The sequence below is a fragment of the Triplophysa dalaica genome, chromosome 4 (genome assembly GCF_015846415.1).
Source record: "Triplophysa dalaica isolate WHDGS20190420 chromosome 4, ASM1584641v1, whole genome shotgun sequence".
Taxonomy (NCBI): Eukaryota; Metazoa; Chordata; class Actinopteri; order Cypriniformes; family Nemacheilidae; genus Triplophysa; species Triplophysa dalaica.
In genome coordinates, this window is record NC_079545.1 from 16,293,370 (window position 1) to 16,319,174 (window position 25,805).

The 25,805-nt window shown below is 38.1% G+C and overlaps 1 protein-coding gene across 5 annotated transcripts in view; it reads right to left on the reverse strand.

The window, feature by feature from the left end:
- LOC130420164 (proline-rich protein 36) overlaps positions 1-25,596 on the reverse strand; it is a 73,972-nt gene extending 48,376 nt beyond the window's left edge. For 3 of the 5 annotated variants that reach the window (XM_056747296.1, XM_056747292.1, XM_056747298.1), the window contains exons 1-4: positions 25,282-25,596; positions 8,868-8,948; positions 5,032-8,696; positions 2,212-2,244 (exon numbers count right to left, since the gene is read on the reverse strand). In XM_056747296.1, coding sequence (XP_056603274.1) covers positions 2,212-2,244; positions 5,032-7,892 — 2,894 coding nt within the window. In that variant the 5' untranslated portion in view covers positions 7,893-8,696; positions 8,868-8,948; positions 25,282-25,596. The remainder of the gene's footprint in view (positions 1-2,211; positions 2,245-5,031; positions 8,697-8,867; positions 8,949-25,281) is intronic. The other 2 variants (XM_056747293.1, XM_056747297.1) reach the window with 2 other exon arrangements.
- Between the last annotated feature and the right edge of the window lie 209 nt (positions 25,597-25,805).

A 25,805-nucleotide genomic window follows, 5' to 3' on the forward strand; every position in this document is an offset into this window, starting at 1 on the left:
GTTTACATACACTTGTGTCTTAAATGTATTGTTGCCTTCTTGAGCATCACTTTGTATCATTTGTAATACGACATGAAAAGATGTCGTATTGACATCATACAGTCGCTTTCGGGAATAGGGCTGTTTGATAAATCGCGATTAACACTTAATATCGGATAAATCGATCTGTCTAGAGCGAGTATGATATATCAATGTCTGCGATTATGTTTCATGTTTTCATTGTCCGTGAAGCATGGCTCTGTGATCTGTGGAAATTGCTTCTCGTTTTGAAAGCAGTGCGAGTTTGAGTTGCTTATAACGTGCATTTGAAAAAACAACAACCTTCAAACATCATCATTATAAACTTTATTGTCATGAAAATACCAGACAAGGCTTGAAGAACACCGATAGGAAGATGCTCATAGGCATTTCTTACCGACGAGTTTCAAATGGAATATAGTGCCCTCCGAAGGGCCCTTCCAGAAGAGGACACAGTATAAAACGTCACTCCACATAAAGAGAAGATGATGTTGTTTTTATTCCTCCTTTGCCAAGTAAAATTTAAACAGACAAACTTCGAGTTACAATTGCGTTTTTCTATCTGGAGTTTACACATCAAGAGATTAAATCTTTGAAGCGAGTAAGGCATAGTGATGATTACTTTAGAAAGTAACGCAGGGAGGTGTGCTTTATAGTACTACTTCTGCAGTGTTTATTTGGAGTTTCGGCACGAGAGCACCCTCTGGATTTCAGATGCAGCAGTATTTAACCGTCTTTTACAGACAAATTGCGCAAAAAAAATTGCAGACAACCACCGGTTGCGGTTTATTTTTGATTTTATCGTGCAGCCCTATTTGAAAAGGATTTTCTGATGACCTCTGATGACCTTACAACACAAAAAACAAGAGATTCATGAACAACAAATCACAAAACATCATCCTGGTAACCTCACACAGCATGAAGTATCAAGTGTACATATTTTTTTGCCTGTATTATTTATGTGTATATTCAGCTATTAGTCTATGTTGTGAAACAAATGTCAAAAAACGTTATGTAAAATGGCTTATTCAGAACAAAAACAGTAATTAGATATAGATTAGCAATATTATTTTTCTCTAATATTAACATTTTGCAGATTCTGCAGGGGATATGTAAATGTATGATGTCATTTGTATACATGTAATCTATTCTTGATCAGAAATAAGATGAGAACAAATGTACAACACTACATTATAGATACCTCTATTCCATTCCATTTCATTCAAAATAAAGAAAATGCTGGCTCATATTAAACTTTTGAAGTCTGTCTATAGAGAAATGACTCTGAAACTAAACAAAAAACTGTAAAATGTAAAGAAATGTGTTTAAAAGTATGATACACATTTCAAACTGTAACACTACTGTATAGGGTTTTAAAAGCGATGTGAGTTAGGTCACAGGATTATGTCTTTTGTTTCTCATACCCTAGTTGGGTATTTCAATGTTATTACAATAATAGGAGCCACAAACAAAGATCTAAGCAATAGCGTGCGGCAATTAGAAGCTAATTTTACACATTATGTGTGCATTTCTGAGGAAAATCAAATAGGTAATTCTCATACCATCTTCAGCTGAAAGTATTATGAGGCAAACTGCTTTACTCTCACTTAAAATAAACACTAAAGCTATTCACATTATTCTAAATTTGTCTGCTGTCTTTGTTTTTTAAATCTGGGACTAAGCAAACATTCAGAGCAACGAAAAAACGTCAATTCATCTATCTGATCTTGTGATCATTGCACCGTTTTTCTATTTAATGGTTTACTTGTTTATCATTCTTTTAGCAAAACATTTAAAAGGAATTTCCCCTTTTATCCCAGTTCCTCTCATTCAACTCCATCTGGCCCTGTTCCCATTTGTAATGTCCATTCTTGCACAACTCTGAAATTGCCAGTTAAATCAAGTCTCGCCCGACATTTTTCCTCATTGAACATAATGTCTCACTGTGAAATAGTTCTGATTTTGTGAGTAAATGGGTTATCGACTCTCAAGCAGACGTCATGCATGCAAACAGACCAATTAGTGACCTTCACAAGAACTATCACAACATCGACCGTCCAGACTACTTTATCACTGTCCCGCACTCCACTATAATGACGTCATGTAAAACCGAGACACGAACACAGAATGGTTCATGTGCTGTAATGTTAAGGAAAAGATCACCAGACGTGAAGTATCTGTCATCATACTCACCCATGTTGTTCCAAACCTGCATGACACTGTTTTCTGTGGAATACAAAAAGAGATGTTTGCAAAAATTAAGTCCTCTGAAGCCACACAATACACTATCATGCAATGTATGGTTTCAAGGAACCTTTTTTTTAGAAAAATAATGAATAATCTACCTACGACATGAAGGTGGTTAAATGATGATAGATTTTGTGGGGTGATATATGAAGTGTAATGATTTTAAAAGTATGAAGACTTGCAAGGAGAATACATGCTTGTTAAAACCCAGAGATTTCCTCCTCTGTAGACAGAGTTGTGTATCTCTTGAGCACTGTCCCACTTCTTCATACTGTAAATACCCTCACGAAAGCAAGAAAATGTAGGCCACATACAAGGAACATACAAGTCCTGCCTATCCATGTCAAAAACCCAATATCATGATTTATTATTATTGACACACCTGACATGCTGCTGTGCATTTTAAAGACCTTAGAAACGATGATAAAATCTATGCAATCAATCAAAATTACAATGGTTTTACTATAGTAAAAAAAAAAAAATGCAAATTATAATTCATGTTCTTTTTATTAGTTGTAATCAAGTGAAGGTCAAGTATATCATTAAATATACGGATATCAATGTACTTGTAGTATACTTGTACAGTATGTGTACTACTTGGGACTAAATTGGCTAACCTTAACTTAATAACAGTATAAAATAATTAAAACTTAATCAAAATAAGTATTTAAGTGTAACAGTAGTAAGTGATTGACTGTATTGAGTGCACTACTTACAACACGATGCAAAAAAGTACAGTTTATTAAAGAATACGTCATCATACTTTGAAGTATAGTTAAACCTTGGTTAATTCTTTTAAAGGAAATAATGGTTGGAATCTAACATTAGCTTCAGGTAAAATATCGAATTACCTATTTTATTAGCTTTCAAGTTAACTCCACTCAAGTAGTTGTTGTATTTATATTAACCAAACAGAACTCGAGTGTTTCCAGGATGGCTCCTAAAAACGTTTTGTGTCGTACTGTATAGCCTGAATGACTTGCTCTATGAAGACATTTGGCAACGTCAAAATCATTTCAATCAATCTAACGTGTGCTGATCCTCAGGCTGACAGTAATGCAGTCGGCCAATGTCAATGTTCAGAACATGTCTAAAGTAAAATACTTTTGTTTGCCTCAGAGCAGGTCAATCCATTTCACTTTAGTTTGGCCCAGAAATGCAAAAACAATTACTTACTCTAACAAAGAGTAAAATATGCTCCTTAAAATCTTACAACAAAGTAATACATCACAATGTATGACTCTCAGAACAGATCTGATTTATGGTAAAATATGTATATATAAATGCTACAAATAAATCCACTCTATGCATGCTATTTTCCGCTGATTAAAGATTTGATATCAATTATAGATGAGAAGCTTAGACAAGAGACCAATCAACAATAAAGTAAAAGCCTTTAAGTGTCAAACATCATCTAAAGTCATATCTGAGATGTGAGCACATGGTTTGGTCCAAATATAGTACGTCACATATATCCAATTTAAGATATGCAAGCCTTTTGCTTTTAATCTTCACATTTTAATTGTTTAGATTTCAGCTGCACTAATCTTTCAGAATCTCTCTCACCAGGAGGCACTGAACATCACTACAAACACACGGCCTGACTTCTCAACAGCAGTTATTCTGCACCAAAACCTGCGACTTGTTCACTTAAAGACACTAAATGCACCAAAACAATACACAATAAAGTCACAGTCAGTGCAAACATGCATCACTTTTGTGTCAAATCAATCGCACCCAAGTGCACCACTCACTTAGACGGGCACACAGCTCCTCAAGTGGGATTTCTGAAGGGAGATTGGTTATCTCATCACATATCAGTTTAGATCAAACGGAGTAATAAAAACAATGCCTTTTTCTCTTTAAACAACACTCCGCCGAAAAGTGACTACATTGCAGGTATGATATACTTAAGGTTGAAATTACTTTGAAAAAAGGTAATTTTGCTGATTAAATCAGCACAGATTTTTTGGCTGTTTAACCCAATTAGCATAAATCCGGGTGCTAAACAATGCATAAAATTAATTCTTAGTGAATTCCCAACACTTACAACAATTCCAACAAACTAAAAAAACATCAAACTCATATTTAATTTATGATCCTCATTATGCCTTTGTACCGTAATGACCGTACAACGTAGATTTGTTATTCAATTAATTGAAAAAAAAAAACTTTTAAGCAAGCTGTCAGATGGCACTGAACGTTTCTTCATAGTTCATGGCCCTTGAACATCTGACGGCTGATAATAAGGCTAACTGTTTTGTTTATACCCATTTATTAATAACTCGATCGATCTACACATGCTTACTAAAACACTGCCAAATAAGCTCTCAAGATTTATGTTTAAACCAAAAAAACGAACGACTCCCCGAGCTGTGCATGTCAGAATGTGGCACGCACATTAAATCATTTAATTTGTTTCACACGTCCTACATCAAAGTGGAAGGTGCTGGCATATTCTCCAAAGTCTACAGAGATCTGAAAATAATTTAACGCTGAAAACAATCAGATCTCTCAGTGATGAGTGGACAGATGGGAGGGCTTGTTCACAAACTTTCACAGCTAGCACCGCCGGAACACACTAATGATAATCAGCACAGGATTATGGGCAAAAGCAGAGGGTTGGAACAATTGCCTGCTGTTTATCTCTCACTCATTTCCTTATTCTACCAGCCACCGAAAGAAGAGACTGTTCTTTAACCCACTTGATATCACCAAAACAATATGCTGTAGCATTCACAGTTTCTCACACAATCACTCACTCACCCGTCTCGCTCTGCCTCCTTCTTCTCCAGATCCTGAATGACGTCCAGCAAAACCTTGATGGTGTTCTGGCTGGTCTCCAACACCCCCTCCAGGCTGTGCAGCTGAGACTGCAGAGTCCCTATGTCATACAGAGGGCCGTTTGGGCCAAACAGTTTCTCTTTTGCCTTTGCCAGATCCAGCTTACACTTTGCCCCAGACATGAGCCCCCCCAGCAGTTCCTGCACCTGTCGCAGGGTGTCTGCTTGGCCCTCCGCTTGTCCGAGGGGGGCCTGAGGGGTCGGCCCTGCAGCTGAAGGCAGGTGGTTGGCGTTGGACTGGGATTCTGTGCCCAGGATTGCTCGCCGGCTGCCTAAACAGGTGGGTTTCACCATAGCTCTCGCTTTACTTTTGGGAGGGATAGGAGGAGGGATTTCATCAGTTCTTGCTTCACCCTTTGACTTTGTCGTCCCAGCTTTCCCTTTGTCCTTTTCAGCGTTGTTGCTGTCCACCTTTGCGACAGGAGGCTTGACAAGCTGTCCCAGAGTCGAGGAGCCCTCTTTCCGTGGAGTGTATGGAGGAGGAGGAGGAGGTGGGGGAGGAAGCATAAACTCTCTCCTGTCTCGTCTGTCCTGAGTACTACAGAAGGCCTGAGCTGGGAGGGGGCTTGCCCCCGTGTTTGAGTACAGCAGAGCAGTCTGAGGAGGACAGGCATAAGGAGGTAAGGAATGCCTGAAATTGGGAAGCACAGTTTCCTGGGGTACACCAATGTACTTCACAGCCTCACGTGAGGAGAGAACAGGTGACATGTTTTGTGGAAATGACTTGGAGTGGGGTACAGTTTGAGGAGGGGTCTTAAAGTTTTGCACAATTTGAGGGGGGTTGCCGCAAGAAGCGTTGCAGTGTGCCAATGATTGCATGGCACCTGGTGAGGGTTGGGTGGACCGGCTGCAAATTAGAATGGGGAGGGAAGGAGTCACTGCAGTTCCGGCATTTTGTGGATCTAAAATGCAATGCACTGCAGTTTGTGCGATGGGAATGATGTGTGACACACCTGGAATGGAGGTCTTCAAGTGTGAGTACGAAGGGCCTGGAGGAAATGACATTGCACTGTGAAGAAGGGTTTCTGTGGGAACTTTATGGGACAGCATAGGTTCTGTATGAGAACTTGCGGGGGCTGGGGATTTGTCTTTAACACAGTATGGTACAGACCGTATTGGTGTTGGGGTGTGTGTAGTCAACGTAGTCGTTTGTACAGTTTGTATATCTGCGACGCAGTAGGGTGCAGGAAGAGATGGTTTAGGGACCTTACTGTTTGGCACAGATTGTGTTGAAGGTATTACAGTAGGCACAGGTTGGATCGGGGTGTTATAGCATGCCATCGGTTTTGTTAGAGCCTTTTGGCGAGGATGTGCAAAACCAAATGAGGAGGCAACAACAGATGCTCCTTGAGAACAGGAAGGTTCATTTTTGCCAATATTACTGAAGCATTCCTCCAATATCTTGCAACCAGGGCTGGATCTCACAGGGTTTACTAGTTCTGTACGAGATTCTGAAATGCAGCAGGACTCGGGAACTGGAGCAGTTTTACAATTTGTCACAGTTTGAACAGCAGGAGTGCAACAACGCACTGAAGTTTCACTGAGAGACGTGCTTGACTGCCCATGTGTTGAGGATAATGTGACTTGCGTTGTGGTAATGCACAAAGTTTGGGATACAGTAGGGGTTAAACTGCAGTGCTTTCCTTGTGTCAAAGAGGGTGAAACGGCCTGTGGTGGACAAAATTGTGATGGTACATTTTGAGTTTCTTTGGGACAAGTGGATAACGTTTGAGGGGCTTCTGCATTAGGTGGGGCTGCTGTTTGAGATGGCCAAGAGTCTGTGTGGTCTGAGAATGTTTGGATTTTTGCATTGCAGCTTGGTTCAGACTGTGTGGAATAAACACTACACGGAACATGATGAAGTATGTTGGGGGTGGGGGAACGGTGTAGGGGAACATTTGAAGTTCTGTGTGCCACACCTTTAGATTGGGTTTTCTTGGATTGGTTAGACTGTTCGTGTTTTCTGTCAGCAGTTTCAGATGGGCAAGTACAAGGAGGCTCAGGTTTCCCAGGATCACTTGCAGCTCTGTTTAACAATTTCCTCCTTCCTCTCCTTCTAGAGTGTTTGTGCGGTGGTAGGCGTTGTTTTGTTGTATCCAAAGATGCAGTTCGATTGTCCTCAGTTTTCTGGCACCTTGATTGCTCAGCGGGGGAATTCTGTTGCCCAGGGTCTCTCTGATGTGATCTACGAGGTGGAAAGTAGAGACGTGCAGTCAGCTCATCAGAAGAGTATTCATCATCCCAGCTTTCCCCCACTCCTTCCCCAAAGCTGTGACTGCGAGTCTGTGTGGCTGAAAGCGAGGGAGGTTTTTGCAAACTGGGTGAGGTTTGGATGGCTGTACTCCTGCATGGCTGACTTGGCAGTGGCAGTGTGAGAGCACACGGATGTGTCGGGACCCAGCAGCGTCTGGTGGGCCCGGGGGTGAGTGGATGCGGCGGTGCTCTCTTTAGAAACGCTGTCACTGCCCCTATAGTCTTTTCCATGTCCCCACGGACGGATCCCACCAGAGATGGCCCATTCATCAACTCCTTTTGCCAGTTTGGATCCTCCGTTGGGCTCTTACTTCTAACTTTGTTGTTTTTGTCCTTAGACTCGTCATCCTCCAAATCTTTAAAGCGCACCTGTTGTGTGCGATTTCGTCTGCGTTTAAGTCTGTTTTCGATATCCGGAGAGTTCCGGTTGAGTAGCACAGAGCGCACAGTTATGGTGGGGCCGGCTTTGTCTGGGTTGCCATTGCTTTGGCTGTGAACAGTTGGCAAAATGTTGGGCTCTTTGCTCACCATGTTATCCGAGAGTGAGTACTTTATGAACCATATATGTAAATACAAAAATTTCTCTTGGTTTTTGTCTATTTCCACAAAGCGAATGCAAATTAAGCTTTCATTAGTTTAAAAAAAGGTTGTTACAGCACACTCCGAACAAGATAAACGTTGCAGTACCAAAAAAATATCAAATAAAGCAGACCAGCCGATGACAGAAGAGCATGTGACTGGTCCTGTCCCCTGGTCACATGACTAAGGGTTTTTGTAGGATATCTCTGTGGTAATCCTGTCAGAGATGATGTTGATTTTAGCACAAAGAGTTTGTCCATAAAAGCAAGAGAAGGACGAGGTGTATCCTGAGCATCAACCCCATTAGTCCACAGGGGCACTTAAATTCTCTCTGCGAGCGCAAGTGAAGATGGCAGAGACACCCTTTGCGCACAGGTGGTACACACTCATTGTGCAAGTCCAGAACAGAATGAAACTTTGGCAAGGGTAGCTCGAAAGTACATCGTAAATCTCTGCATTATGGTTTCATGGCCAAGAGGATAAAAAAAATCTGAGCTCTCACGATGTTCATCTGCAGTAATATCCAAAAATATCCAGAAAAATAAAACCTGAATGGGAGACACTTTTTAGGCTGACCCGAGAGAAGATATCCCAACATCTTTAATGTCCCACTTTTCGATTTTAATTTGTCCACTGTCCTTGCTGGTGTAGCACATCTTGACAAGATAGAACTAGACCATGCATCTCTTCAAACTGAATTCTCCCTCACATTTGTCCTTGAGTTTTGCTTCTTTGCGTTCACCTCATCCTTATCTTCTGAAAGAAAAATACATACTGTACTGTGAGGTCCCTAAACCATAGCTAATATTTTAGATAAATATGCATTAATAAACACCACTGATACACATTTATTTTTCCAGACATCTACCAAATTATACATTTAAAATGATAAACGTCTTGATATAAAACATCTCTGAAAATACTTACAAAGCTAAACAGGATCCATCTGGTATTCGCTTCTTCGAAAGTTCTCTTCAGTAATCAATCCTTTAGTCCCACTTCCATGGCCTGCAAAAGAATAGCAGTTTAGGGTCAAATGTGTGCAGAGATCAAGAGTAGAAATCAAGAGTAGTTTTAGCCTGTCTGTAGCTTTAGTGCTGGTGTTTAACTCGGTGTGGTGGCAGGTTAAAAGATATTCAAAGCCGGAAAGTGACAACTCTAATTAGCTTGGCGTGTCTTTAAGCAACCACCCCCCCCCCCCCGGCACATGATGGCTGATAGCCGGAGGGATTTCTCAGCACACTACATCACGCTGTCAGGAAGCAGCTAATGCATACTCTCTGTGATCAGACAATCACAGTCTGTTGAGTCATGACAGGACGTTAAACGTCTGTGTCTTGTACACGCATTTGCTTAGTGTACCCCTGCCCCCATTGTGAAAAACTACCTGATTAAATCTGTACCCAGAACACCTAATACTAGACATTTTCCAAAGGCAAATTTTGGACTCTATTAAGATCTATTTTGTATACCAAACTTATTAGTTTACAGTGCTACAGTTGTTAGTTTATGTTCATGAAATCCTTATTTATTGAATAATACATACAGCACTATATACACCGCGCACTGGCTAGAAATAAAGTGAAACTATACACATAGAAACTATAAGTATTTTCATACAGTTCATTAACCCATAAAATATGTTTATTTCAATCCAGCATTTTGGATTGAAATAACCGACCATGACATATTTTACAACCCAACAGTTGGGTTTGCCCTTTTTTGACCCAACGCTGGATTGAATAATCTAACAGTTTAACAGTTTTAGTGCAGGCATTATTCCATCATATTCATTACAAACAGAAGTATGCCACATTGACATTAGTTTTTTTGCATGTTCAATTCAATTTTGTGCAATAAAGTTTTATTGAACAGTCCAGATTTTAAAGAGATTTATATTACTTGGACATGGAGGTTCAAGTATGTGTGGCCTTTATGGAAAAAGTTTTTATCACTTGACAGAGGTTTCTTACAATCTTAGAAACAATTATGTTTCTATTACGAAAAAATACATGAAAATAAATTATAAATTGAATGAATAGTTATTTGAACATTTTGAGTTAGTTTACTATCCTTCTAAAAGGTGGGAAAAAATATAAATAGTGAAGGAATAAGTGTTTCACTTTTAAACTGTAACATATAAAAATGACAACAACAAAAAAACAAGAAAACCATTAAAAAGCAAAAAGATCCGAGTTGGAGTTCCTTGAACATCCTTTAACTTTGCCAGCTGCCAGGTTAGAACAGATCTCACACTGCAACTCCAAACTCCATCTCTCAGCTGCCTTAGAAATCGTTTACCTTAAGTCTTAGGTAAACATAGCATTTGAGCTCCTAAAAAGTCCATCATGATCCATCAGTTGCCTCCATGCTGCCAAAGTATCAACACAGTTTGTTACATCTTAACTGCTGTAAACTCAGTGACCACAACACTTTTATGATGTCTTGTATGGTTCACCAAAAATCTGAGAACAATAACTACCTTCAAGCCAGTCACTAGCTAAGACTAAAAATGAATGAGTGATTTCGTTTAATTGAACTGGCATGAATGCTGAATGGAGAAATCTGCTTTTGTAGATTGTCCACCAACAACATATAATCACCTAAAATCAAAACCTTTAGCTGTTGTTCAATGCAACCAAAAAAACTCCAGCAGTGTTGCATCATGTGGCTGTATTAGCATTTGTAATGTGTTCCCTCAGCGTAAATAAGTTATGAATATATTTGAATATGTATTTTCAGCCTCGCCCAGACACACACCTGGAGATGTTAACCGCTGTCAGCCACGGCCACACGCAAGGTCAATTAATGCTGGAAATGAAATTACAAGCGGACTCCGGTGCTTGATAATATTAATTGTCTTTCACTTCACTCACCAGTTCAGTGGAAGATGGAGGAAAATTCCTAGTAGAAAAACACACAACGGGCGAATACAGGAAAGCTCTGGACGCAATAAAGCAAAGGAAGAGCAGAACGCATTCCCCGCCGCCTGGCACTCTTCTGAAACTGCCCTCAATTATCCTGCCTGTAAATTGTTCCCCACAAGAGAAGTCAATTATTTAATAAAGGCCAAAATTGGAAGAATCATTTGCATAACTGGAACATTTAATTAGGGAACACTTGGATGTTTTAGCCTGTTTGGGTATGAAGTGTGGGACTCTCGATCAAAATTCAGAGGGCAGGTGGAATCGTGGGATGGGGGCAGCCGGGGCTGTAGAACAAGTGTGATTAATGTTTATTCTTACCAAGATGAAAAAGGGTAAAACAACCATTGAAATGCTATTTAATAATTCATTGCCTTTAAGATTTTATTATTACAGAATCGGTTTCACAAGCATGCCTCTCATTATCATCTTATAGCTTTATTCAGATGGGACTACATTACCCAGATGATGTACTGAAACATTTCTGTTTTACATATTACAAATATGTGTTTTTCTCACATAATCTCGGTTTAAAAATGATGATGCAACTGACTTTCGTAAACTCAAAAGCACATTTGTGATCGAACATTCAAAGACCAAAGGATTCCAAACGTTTGTGTTTTATTATTATTATTTATTTTGACCATCAGTCCACTACTACAATCAATTCTACTTATTTCCACTGTGTTGCCTGGTGCTCCTTCATTACTTACTTAAAAACATTTTTTTATATCAACACAAGTCTGATACCAGACATGACGATTAAGCCGATCACATATCGGCACACAAAAGGAAACAAGTTTTACTTTAATAACCGCAACTCAAACGTCACGAAACTAATCATGTCCAAAGAGCACTTATGTCACACCCTGACAGATCTGTATGAGCACATTTCAGATGGAGTTTCAAATCTGACATCAACCCTAATAACTCAAGAGTTGAGAAAGCATATGTTGTTATCTTATTCCATGAAGCGCAAAGCCTGGGGACAGCTCTATTGAGAAAGAACCGAGACGGACAAGCAATCCTGACACGGTTGTCACAAAGACATCTCCACGCAGGAACGTTTGGTCAGAGAATCTATTTGTGTCTCAGGAAGCTACTTTTTTTATTTTTTAACCAAAGCCTGGATGTTCTCATTTATATATTTGGGCGGCTGATCTGACAAGTCATTTTTGGTCCTAAAATGTGATACATTTTTATCATCATTTGGCTATACAGCAAAAATAAACTTCCAGATCCTGCCTTCCAACAAGAAGTCAGGTGAAACAACACTTATTTTTTCATTGTTTTATGTGTGTTTTATATATATATATATATATATATATATATATATACACATCCTTGTGTGAAGTTGCTTTGCAACAAGTAGTTGTGTAGAGTGTTAAAAGCGCTATACAAAAAAACGTGAATTAAACAAACTTAAAGATAAAACAAATAAAAAAGGAAAGTTTAAATAAAATAAAAAAATGAGCAAAAAAAAGATAAATGAAATAAAATATGAAATGTAAAATAAATAAAAATATGAAGGAAAAAAAATTGTATAAAGATATTTTTTTAAAAGTTCAAAGAATGATCTGTACATTTCTAATTTGGCAACTCAGAGTTATACTTCTAATAATCTCACTTAGAGATCCATTCAAATGACACAAACAGGAACATTTATACATTTGTTTGAATCTTAAATGTTCGTTTCAAGAACTATGTGGTAAAAACTGAAAAATGTTGTCTATAGAGGAAAATGTACGTTGTCAAAATAATCCAATAATGGAACCACAACAATGACTAAAAATGACTTTTTAAGGCTAATATAACAACCCAAAAACATGTTGCCAACTAATAAACACCAAAAACTCTGAGACCAAAAAATGGCAACAAACTTCAACACCAACATTCTAAATTCATATTGACACTGATTCAACCAACTCCAAAAGGGCAGACTGACACTACAATCAGTGTGAATTACACATTCTAAGGAAACTGACAACCATGGTGGCGAAAGCAACCAGGAATTTTGATAAACAAGTTTTCAGTTTTTAGTTGACAATAGTGTTGCATAAACACCCTTAAGTATCCATGAGTTAAGGAAACATATGTTGCTATCCAGCAATGTCAAGTAAATGGCCTCAGGATAACGTTATTGAGAAACAACGGAGACTGCTTCTCTGAGACATCTCAACTTTTGGTTTCAGGTTCGAGAAGGAAATTGTAATCTGCTTGGCACACTTATTTTGAGAAAAAACGCTCTGGGGCGTCTGTCTTCTTGATTTAGGTATTCTTTTCTTCAATTATATATTTATTTACTTGCTATTTTTTCTCTCGCAGGAAGCATCGTTCTTTACGGCAGCATCTCAGTTAGTCACGGCAGAGGCTTGATTATTAGGATTACAGATGATTAGCGTGATGCGTGAGAGGAGAGTTGCAGCCTTCAGGCTCGTGTTCCACAAGCACAACCTCCTCCTCATCTTCATCCTGTGGCGCATCAGCGTCTGATGGGATCGGCTGTGACACGACAAGCCTCTGGATGTGAATCGACTGAGCACAGACAGAGTGGGACGATACAAGACTGCGTCCGTTCCAGAAGGCCTGGGCATGCAATCCCAATGCATAAGGGGCAGTTTCTTTAAATAAATCGTGCTGTAAATTTAGAGGGCCAGGGTCACAGCAAAATAGAGTCAGAAGACATGGAGGCAGTGCTGTGCTTGGCTGATTACCTTGTCAGTATGATAATGGCCACCTATTGTGAGTGACAAAATGAATTTCTTACTCTTTTCGTCTTGTATTCTATTACAAATATATAAAAATTCTTCATTCAAGATTTACTTTATTTTACATTTACTTGACAAGGAAAGTGACCCAAGAAATAAATTGTGATCTTTAAGAGAGAAAATAAACAATTAAGTAAGTTTATGTTTAAAATAAGCAACAAAAAAAGTAAAATTGACTAGCAGACATAAACTTAGTTATCTTTTAGATTTCCATTAATAAAACAAGACTTATATCTTAGGTCACTTTCCTTGATTTAAAGCTACAGTTTGTAAGACTTTTGCAGTAAAATATCCAAAACCACTAGGCCAATGTTATAATTTTTTTCAGCTAAGTACTTACAATATCTCAAATGTTTCCAACTGCTTTTAAATCCTGAGAAAATTGCCCTTTTTTACCATAATTTTACTATGATTGATTTGAACACTTAAAACTGCACAGTGTTATCACACCATCAAATTGGCCAATTACTGTAACATCTATGACTAACAATTTAGTTTTAAACCTTACATTACTCGGGTCTAATTCATTATAATGAAATAAAACGATTTCATCAAACGCAACATTTCTAAAACTTTATTACTTTACCTCTTGCGCTAGCATGATTTCTTGTTCCCGTCTAATTGATGTATCAGTGGTACCATCAGCAGTGAAGTTGATGACAACATATCCCATCATTCCACGCTTCTACACAGCGTCATCAAGCTACGCGATTGTTGTTGTTTTTATCGTGCGGCCTCTAGCGGCGATTTCTACAAACTGTACCTTTAAGAAGTTCTTTTTAGATTACAAGACAAGATAAAAATGCTGTGAGAGAAATTGAACTTCAGTCAATTTACCCAAAACTAGAAATTCTGTCACGGTTTACTCACTCTCATGTCATTCAAAATCTGTATCAGTGGAACACAAAAGAAGATATTTTAAGAAATGTCTCAGTGGTTTTGAGTCCATTTAATGGAAGTCAATTGGGTTCAGTTTTGTTTGATTATCAACATTCTTCAAAATATATTTTTGTGTTCTGCAGAACAAAGAAACTCACATAACAGGGAATAAATGATTAACGAATATTCAATTTGGGGTGAACAATCTATAAATTAAACAAAAATTAAGTATTTGTAGCTTGTTTCCTATATGCAACATTTATTTAGAACAATAAACTACAGAAGCATCAAAAAGATGACCTCAGCTAACCGCCATAGACGTTCGCCACAAACAACAAATCCACATTTTGTTTTTAAATGAACAATCATGTCAAATCATCGAGTCCACCAACGCAGTGTGGGCACGTTGCGAACTCTCCGAAGCACGGCGTCTCTCAAGTGCTAATGAAAAACTAACTTTCTCATCAGACTTTGGGATATATTATACACCTGTGCGTCTTGTTTCCTCATTACCGTCATAAGTGGTGATACAGCATCTCCCTCATGTATTTATTCTGCTGTGATGATAATTCCACATTATTAGGTGAGGGAGATCGTGACCCATCCCGCTGCTTGTGTTCAGAGCAGATCCGATCACGCTACAGCTCATAACCTGGATTTCATAGCGAGAGCTGCGGATTCACGCATCCTCTGGGATCCGTATGTGTGTTTTAGCACTTTACTCTCTCTGGTGAAAGATGCTACGACAAACACTCGTCTCTTCAGCGTATATATTCAATTTGTGCTTCAATGGCGTGAGAAAAACAGCACTTGTGTCGCCAAAATATAACAGAAGAGCGTGCAAAACTAATACACAATACAATTAACAAAATAAAAAAATGGGCAGTCAGAAAGGAGACGAAGAATAAAAAGAAGGCCTCAAAATCTGTGAGCTGATACATTAATGTGGTAAAAAAACAGGGAGCAACGTCTTTCCGTCTGTCCCGTCTTTCCACTCCATAATTTACGTTCACTTTCTATCACAGATTTCATCCTTCCAATGCTTTTCTTGCTACTAACATATTCCAGCCTCTCTCTCTGTGGAAAGAGATTTACAGTGACAGTTTAATGAATCTAGCTTTGCTTAATGCTCCCTGTGTCCTTGACCCCAGCCCCCTCTCCGCATATTCCATGTGTCAGGCCCCCTACATGCAGCTTAGCCCTAAATGAATCCTAACTCAAACATATCACTGTTGGTAAAGATTTCACACAACTCCTGTGCGAAACGGATGTGCAGAAATCTCACAGCATCTCACTTAAAGCCGTAGTTTAATAGCCTCACTCGTAAAAATATCCAACATAATTCGAGGGCGGAAAAATATGCTGATCTCAGAGCTGTATGTGGTGATACAGACCATGTGTATGAGTGTGCTGTTTGGGATGAAGAGAATGTTGTGTGTGCACGCAAGTTTAATGTTCAAGTGATACACGAGTGGGTGGAATAACCAAAATCTTAAATCACAATGTATATATACAGTATACAGAGTATATGTCGCTGCAATTTTTCTGCAAAAAATGCAACCTGACAACACCTTTAATGCACATGTTAAACATATGCATAGCCTTTGATCTTTACTGGGTTTTTTTAATAAAGCACAACGATGCTGGACATCACTTTTGGAAACAATTCATTTTCTGGATAGAGCGACTGATTTTAGATGTTACATAACGTTAAGGCTAAGGTAGAGTTCCCTTTTCGCACGTACTCGATGGACGGCATACAGTACACAAGATAAAAATTTCATCATCACAATAGTACACACACACCGCCAGAACTTAGTTACCTCTTTTGCAAAGTATGCGCAGGTCGCGCATGAGCATTCCTTTTCTTGCAGTAATTAGTTTAACCACCAGGTGCAACCATGTCCTGGGAGTGTCGATTCAAAGTAGTAGAAGAAAACCTGACCCATGTAGGCCCGGAGAGGCATTGCAATATGTCACAATGCACCTGCGTCAATACGAGTCAAGAGCAGTATACTGTCCAAGGCTATGCGTTCGGCTATACAAAAAAAGAAGTATGCAGCAGGATTTACGTAATGTTATGTAACGTGTGATTTGACCTTGTCAAGCGATATGTTTAACCTAAATCTAAAATCTAACCAGGTTTATGCTGTCGTCAGTTTGATTCTGGTAATTCTAGTAAAAAAAAAGGTTACCTGGTTGGTTAACAAACCACTCTATGATTTTAAAACACAAAGTTGACTTACAGGATGTGAAGCAGGTTGAAAGCTCTTTTTAAAAGACAATAATGAAAAATACCTTTAGAAGGGTTTCTGGGCGATGATCACTGGTGTTCTTTATATTCAATGAAGCTCTCTAAACTGAAAGCAGCCCAACGCTTTCTGTCTGGATTTAAAATTAAATAAACAAAATGACAACACAGATATATCACGGTAAAAACGGTATAACAGTATCACTAGCGGCTGATATGTTTCTATTGTCACACATAGATAACGTCATACCGCCATTAACTTCCGTCATGGATGTGAGAAACATTTACAAATACAGATGAAAGTTTTTTGAAGACAGAAAAAATAGGAATCTTCATTAAGCTTGGCATTGATGTATCCCTATAGGCATTTGCAGAGACAGGAGTGTATTTCAGTCTCAAAGCAAACATCTAATATTCAGTGCTAAAATTCTCGGTTAATACTGCATTACAGTCATTCATTCATGAAGAAGGCTTTGACTAGCGTTGGGCGAGGGAAGGCGCATGCCGCAGATAGGATTGTTATGTAAAAGTGTGTCGGATTGGTGAAGCATGGTTAACTCTACCGGACACGACTGTGCAAGTGGGGAGAGAGGTAGACGCGGCGGGATATATTTAGAGAGACACTGAAGTGAAGACAGACAGGAGGGAGCCAAAGAGAGCAAGACAGCAGGGAGGAACAACCAGAATCACCTCACATGGCGCTAAAGACGATGTGCTTAGAGTTAGCGAACTACGTATCTGTCCACTGTTGTGTCTCTGAATATAATGTGATCAAAACTGGCTGTGCTTTGCTCTCAAAAATAAAACTTTCACAAAGTCTGAGACATAGGGTTTGGAGATCTCTATACGCTCTAAAAGATGGTCGGGTAAATTATGGACATGGGTTAAAATTAGAGATGCACCGATTGCAATATTCTTTGCCGATTCCGATTTTCAATTTTATCATAAGTGAAACCTGCCGGTTCCGATTTTTTCCGATTCTTATTTTATATCCACAAACTATAATTGACAGTATATAAAAAAACATGAACTTTTCTTCAATACACATTTTTTCATATTTTTTTATTATCATTACATAAATTATAGAAACATTACAATTTCCCTAAATACAGTTCTACAACCTGCATTAAATTACAGAATCTTCTCTTGCTCAAATAACTTTTAAATTGAAGAACTCTGTGACTGAAAATAAGTATAAATAATAAAATATAACTAAACGTAATCGCTTAATCTACCTTTTTCTCATTTTTGTACTCTCACACAAGTCGAAGATAACAATAAAATACTTCAACTTTATACGTGTCTGTTTCTGTTTCTGAAACTATCATTGCTTTATTTATTTTTTCTGAAATGTAAAATAACTTTTCTTTATCTTAGGTCTGCAGTACTTAAAGAAGTGGGTTGATTTTAGCTGCCACTTCAATAAAAAGTGGAACCACGCAGTCACGTGCGTTAATGAGCCGTGAAAGACTGCAGTATTGAACGGACATTTACTTGTGTATTTGACGCTCTTGCCCGTGTCCCTGGCAAAATACGATCCGCTTCGAATCGGCAAGACATCCGAAAAACGGTCGATTCCAGTTTCTTACCGGTCAATAGGTGCACCTCTAGTTAAAATAAGGTTCATTTATAACCCACCGGTTGGTTCTGTTCATATTTTACCCAGCCAGGGGTTAAAATTAAAAAAAATTATCACGATAAATTACACGTGATTTATACACAGCTTTTGAGTGAAGAACCGGAAACGCTGCTGCATCCGAAAGCAAGAGGGCGCTCTCGAGCGGAAACTCCAAATACCCACTGCAGAAGAAGACCATAACACGTTCTTAAATCTAGGAAATGCCTATGGACATCTTTTTATCAGTGTTACTCAAGCCTCATCAGGTATTTTTATGATAATAAAGTATATTTATAATGATCATATTTGACAGGTGTTGCTTTTTCAAATGCACGTTATAAGCAACTCAAACTCGCACTGCTTTTAGATCGAGCAGCATTTCCTACTGATCCCAGAGCCGTGCTTCACAGACAAGATACAAAATATCGACACATTGCATATAGCAGCCAGGTGGATTCAAATAGGATTTAGAGGTCTAGAGATAAATGATCGTGCAGTCCTACCCAAAATTGTATCACTGAATCGACACAAAAATTCTCCGCCAATACTGATAGCGATATCTGCAGATACCAATATTGATACAGGTTCTGAAGATTAAATGTAATTGTTAATTAAATTAAAATGTTAATGAATTAACTTCAACTATTAATATTGATCGTCAAACTGGTGACGTTTCATAACATTTTTATCGAGAGCTGATTGTGTGAAAATTAGCTTTTATCAGCAGAAACTGATTTTTGGCCAATATTTCAATGCATATCTACTTTTAATATGATGGAACTATTTTTTTATGATATCATCTTAAGCCATGTTGCGCCCCAACATACAGCAGCAGATTTGGCAAATATGATCATGTGCAACACTATAATTGGCTTCTGGCCATAAATCTGTCCTGTTATTCTAAATAAGACACGATTGAGCGATCGCTTGGATTCATTAGTCTTACACTTTTGAACCCTGGCTCTAAAAGTAAACTTTGTTATTGTGCAATGCCTTTGATTTTTTTGCACATCAGAGCAATATCACCGTACAACTGCTGATTAAAATCACAGATGGGAGACCCGAACAAAACCTTGAATTTCGATTCGCTGTTAAAAAGTTATGGACGAGGTGCTAAAACTTCTACAATATGCTCATGACAATGAGACGTTATTATCTACATGAGAAATAATTCTGCAGAGAAACCGGCTTCGACTCTACTGCACAAAGAAACTTGTATCCACCTACTCATGCTCATATATGAGAGCACATTTGCATAACAACGACTGTGGAAACAGGGAACACTTGAAAAGAAGAAGGAATAAGAAACAAACGGCCCTTGAATTGACTATCAAGGTTGTGTTTAGTGTTCAAGAGGGCTTTTCATAGGGTAAAAAGGTGCCGGATCAAACTGCTTTTGCTTGTCAAGAGGATTATTTTAACGTAGAGTTGCAAAAACAAATGTGCCAAAAAGTCTTATACTGTACTAGGAAAAATCGGTCACTCAGCAGGACGTTTCAAAGAACCCTGTTATCAAAATACTTCTGGAAGTTTCTGCCTTCTGGAAGATCATTAGTCTTGCCAGCATGTTCAGCAGATGTCATACAGTACATGGAACTCAGCAGAGAGCATAATGGGAAAGATTTGGGGTTCGATACAACTTCAACTCCTTCAACATGATCTGTGACATAACTACAGGAAACCATTCAACCAGGAAGCTCTTTGGTTTGAAAAATTGTGTGCACATGGATGTTTACAATTCACAAGGGACAATCTACAGGGATCAAAAAGAAAACTTTCATAATTTATTCATAACTGTGTCATTCCAAACCTGCATGACTTTCTTCAGTAGTACACAAAAGAAGATATTTTGATGAATATTGATAACCACCAAAACAACATTGACTTCCATTATAAACACAAAATAACTAATTTTCAAAATATTTTCTTCTGCGTTCCACAGAAGAGTTATAAACCGGTGAGGGTGAATAAATGACAACAGAGCTTTTATTTTTGGGTGAACTATCCATTTAGAAATCAGCAAAAAAAAAATGTAAACCTTGTTTTTGTCTATTAATTTTCAGTAAAAAACATCTATTAAAAAAGAACCCCTTCACGACACCTCAACATGCAACTGAATCAAAATTGAATCAACGTTTCGGTCCCATGACCTTCATCGGTTATTTAGAGCTCAGGTTTTAAATACCTGTTGAAGGTCATGAGACCGAAGCCGTGTTAATTAAAGTTTGATATCTTTGGCAAGTTTCCTTGTTATTTTTCTTGACTTTTGGTATTACCTTATATCCTATTGTCTTGCTGGTGTGATGATTTTATTATCGGTAAACTAATAACCTAATATACATCACCCTTCAAAGCAAAATTTAACACACTTTATACTTAAAACTTAAAATAGAAAGCTTTTTTATATTTTATACCATATTGGCAAATAATAAAATAATTCAGAATTCGCTCACGTCCCTTTCTGGTATCTTGACACGTATCAAACCACAGATGCTGTCGATGAAGTTGTGTTGAACCTGGAACATTTCTTTACATTTCAAATGCATCATAAAATCCCACCGTCACATCATCTCGCCCCCAGTACAATCACAATATGCCGGTGTGCTGAAGCGTGAGGTTTAAAACAGTGTCACCCAAGGTCATTATGATTTTCACCGTTCAGATGGTGGTTTCTCTGACATGTTTGATGTTTTTGTAAACAGCAAGAATGAGATATGGAGGGTGAGAGAGTAAAGCAACAACTGATTTATATCAGCCACCTCCCAGAAAACACCTACACACAGCTGGGAGAAATAAAGCGAGAAAACAACCTATAAAAGACCCGATGGAGGCACAGAAAGAGCGAGAAAAGGTTGGAATGACACTTCGATAATTTCAAAGCTGTGTACAGTAGCACTTCACGACAATGCTTATTGAAATAGACCATGGAAAGAAAAGAAAAAGTGAAAACAGCATGTCCAACATATGAAAGACTATCCGAGGACAAGCAAACACCTGGAGATGAAAGATTCTGTCAACATTTGCAGTCCCTCTTGTCATTTCAAACCTGAAAGACTTTGTTTCTACTGCAAAACAGAAAAGAAGATCTTTTGAAAAATGTTGGTAACAGAACAGCACAGCCCCCCCCCCCCATTCACTCCTATTGTAACCAATGCATGTGAATGGGGGGTTGTTAACAACATTCTTCAAAAGATCTTCTTTTGTTTTCTGCGGAAGAAAGAAAGCCATACAGGTTTGACATGACAAGAGGATGAGTAAATGACAGAAATTTCATTTTTAAGGTGAACTACCCCTTTAAGCCTGTTCACACCTAGAATAATGACCATAAAAACAACTACAACAATAACAAAAAAACAAACAGTTTTGGCATTTAAACTCTTCATAAAAACCCTTAGAAAAAGGTCCTTATATGTACAACACAACTGACAAACCAATAAATCCCAATGTAATGTCACCAATACTGTAGGTAAATGAAAATTCAAAGCAATAACATTTATGAGGAAATAATACACAAGCTTCTTCATTCAACACTCGTCTGACTCAATCCGGTTGTGTATGAATGTGCGATGTCACTGCCTGTTAGCAAACGCGCTCGGTTACATAATCCATAAACACTGCCTAGTCAAATCAGTATTCCTCCCATTTTTCATGATGCTAAACCACTGAGCATGATATTGTCTTACTGCCTGTTCATTGTGCGAGATCTCAAGGGTTTATTCACAATAAATAAAAAATCTGCCGAGTCGGAGAAGAAGTTCTTGAGATGAAGCTAAAAATCATCTCACACTCACAATGCCTTCACTACAATTACTGCTGCCACCGTCAACAGAAAACGCATACAAACATCCGTTTAGGAGAACAACAAAGCGCTTTACAAAAAAACACACTTAACAAACGTTAAAAGATGGTTTAGAGAACTGGTTGGTTAAAACCGGACTGTATATATCGACATATATATTGATAAAAACACATCTCAACACACCAAATGGTGTTTAAAGTGCACATCACAATATGCTGAGAGTAAAACAGGCAAATATTCAAACATTTAATTGCAAGAAAAGAGAAATATAAAACCATAATTAATATTTACAGTTACCGTATTAAAATTTAGTTTATTTAAATTTTTTGTAGTTGTTTGCTGTATCCATTCGTCCTTGACGGTTTTCTTTCATAATATAAATATGGCATATAATGGCATCAATATGTCACAGGACACTTAAGCATCTCACGATGATGTAATGCTTCTGGATAATAGTCTGCATCAGGGTCGCTTTTAAGTGCTCGCCAAAAAAAATGCCATCAATAAAGAAACATTTCCGTTTTTCTATAAAAAGGACCAAACAGTGGCTACTTTGAGCATGTAACTCCGGCGTAACCCAGATGCCTTGGGTCAATGGCGGCGTACGTTCCCTTAATGTTTTGATTGGTGGAATTATAAAAACATGCTTCCCCCAAATGTTTCATTTGGCACTTTGTTTAATTATGTGGTTGGGCCTACTGGAGCACACAGTAATGACCGGCGTCCAGCAGCACGCCTCAAACCCAGCTGCTTAATTACTGGGAATCTCATTTAGACTCGCATGGGGAAAAATGAAACTAATCAACTCTAAAGTATAGACTCTGGATCCACTACGCCGGGGCCCTGACCCACAACTCACAGACAATGTGTATGCGCAGTGCCTGTGTGTATATATGTGTGTGTGTGTGTGTATATATAATATTACAGTAATATTTCTACATGTGAAAGCATGACATAAACATATATATATATATACATACATACACATATATATATGGGTAGTTGACGAATAAATCATGCTTGTGATCTATGGTGTGACATACTTAAATGTAAAAAACAAACTGTTAATATTATGTGTTTTATATTATTAATATTTAAATTAACTACTAATCTTTACAAGTTTGCATATTGCATGCTTTCCTGTAGCTCAGTGGTAAGGGCATCGCGTTTACAACACAAGATTGTGGGTACGATCCCAGGGGATTGCATATACCTAAATATAAATGTATAGGTTAATGCAATGTAAGTCGCAAAGCGTCTGCAAAATGAATAAATGTATGTCTAATTTGTTCTAATGTCTCTTGTCGCGTCTCGCAGCATCCGCATTAGACACGATGACAAAATCATCCAACAGTTATGTGAAAGCATGACAAGACGTCATGTATTTTTTTCTAAATACATGTAAAAATATTACTGTTGTAGTGCTTTAAGTGAATATGAACTTGTTTTCTTTGCAGTATTTGAGGTCTGAATAATACAGAGCATCTTTTCTCTTTTTTCACCTTCTTGATGAAGTCTGGCCGGAAGTCCATTTAAGGTGTTGGTGTGACACACAATATCTATGAGAAAAAAAGACCGATAGTCAAATATCTTGACTGTAAACATTTGGGGGAAACATATTTTTATAATCCCACCAATCACAACATTAAAGGTACACAGCCACAAATTAATCTCTACTCATGTCAAAACCTAATTTTAAGAGAGTTAGTAGCCAGTGTGTCATGCTTTAAATCTTGACTCTAGAATAAATTTGGTCTTATCTGACATATCAGTCTCACGGCTTGCTGATTCCAAGCCGATTTTATGTTGCCGGCAAAAGGGGCAATAACGTCACAGCTGTCAGTAAACGCAAAGCCGCAAGTAAACATGGAAATGAATAAATCAACCTACAGTATATATGATATACTGTATATCTGATTCAGTTATTTACTAACAAAAAGTCCAAATATATATAAATCTTTGGAGGAGCCTACAATTCACGCATAAGATTACTTAACTTTTTTAAGAAGTTGCATCTAAAATTAACTAACCCACTTCTTTTTAGACTACCGACCAAAGATAAAGACAATTTATTTTACATTCTAGAAAAATAAAATAAACTAATATTAGTTTCATGAACATAAACAGACAAGAATACACTTGTAGAACTATTTTATGCATTGTTTTGTGAGATGAGTACAAAAGGGAAGAAGGTCAATTAAGTGACATGTTTAGTTATAGTTCTTCGATTTAAGAGTTGTCTAGGCGAGATAAGATCCTGTGATTTAATGCAGCTTGGAAAAATTTGGGGAAATTGTAATGTTCAATAATTGATCTTATACAAATATCCTTATTTATAAAAAAAGTGCATTCAAGAAAAGCAAATATGTTTTTTATATACTATCAATTATAGTTTTTGGAAATAAAATCGGAATCAGCAGGTTTCACTTATAAAAAAAATCGGAAAACGGACAAAAAAATTGTAATCGGTGTATTTCTAAACAAATACAAACATAAATGTAGCTTTCACAAAATGGAGTTCAAGTTCCAGCATATTTCAAACAACATATGAACGACAGTCTGACCCATGTTGTCTTTTCACTTTCTTTATCCAACAAGAGGAGATAAACAATTCACCAAACACACAGCTAATGGCAAAAGTAATAAAAGGTTAATAGTGTGCCTTACAAAAAGCTTTGCTTTCTATCTGCATCTAAAATGTCCATCTCTGGAATTCAGGATAACCTCCACACCTTTAGATAGTTTGCACTTCTGTTGTGATTTTCTATCTATGCTGTGAATGTCACACAAAAAACTGTTTCCTTTCAATTCAGGGTAAAAAACTGGACACCAGACACACAATGCAACGCATCTCGACTCTCATCTTGAAACCCAACATAACTATCTCAAAAATCTCCCATGCTCACTTTTATATATCTGTGTGCGTGTATGTGAGGGTAAGAACAAACTCGGTTTTGTTTTAGCGTTTGTGCACTCTCATCATTTTAGCAAAGCAGCAGCTCAGATCGTCACCATGTGGACCACATACTGTAAGTCACACCACCAGCCCAAGACAACACGGAAAGACATTTCCAAAAGCAGTCTCAAAAATGTTGTACCCACCCTTAAAGTTGCTCTCCAGAAACTCTCCGTCTGATCCAAGAAAGAGGGCAGTGAAGACGTTGTGATTCAGAAGACGCTAGAAAGAGGTTGTGTTGTCATCTTCAGGAGGCTGCTGTGATGCCCGGGTTTCCCGATCCCAGCATCCTCGTTCAGCAGCATCTTCAGTCAATCTCAGCCTCGATTTTCACTCTCTCCACTTATAGTCTCTCTTCTTCCGTCACTCGGTCGTGATCAAGGCTGAACGGAGCGCCGTGTGCCTCTTTCCGGTGTGTGTGTGGAGTCCATATGTCCCTCTCTCGACCTCCGCTCAAGAACATAAACTCTGGTGTCTGAGCTCAGAGCCTCTGTGTGTGTGTGTGTGTGTGTACGTGTGTGTGAGGAGGCAGCCAATAGGAAAGGGTGGGAGTGAACAGAGTAAAAGCAAGCGTCGAGCCAATGGCAGCGAATAAACAGATGGGTTGCACTCCTCTATATTCATCTCTCTCCTCCTCTGTCTCAGCTTAAAGGAACAGTTCATCCAAATG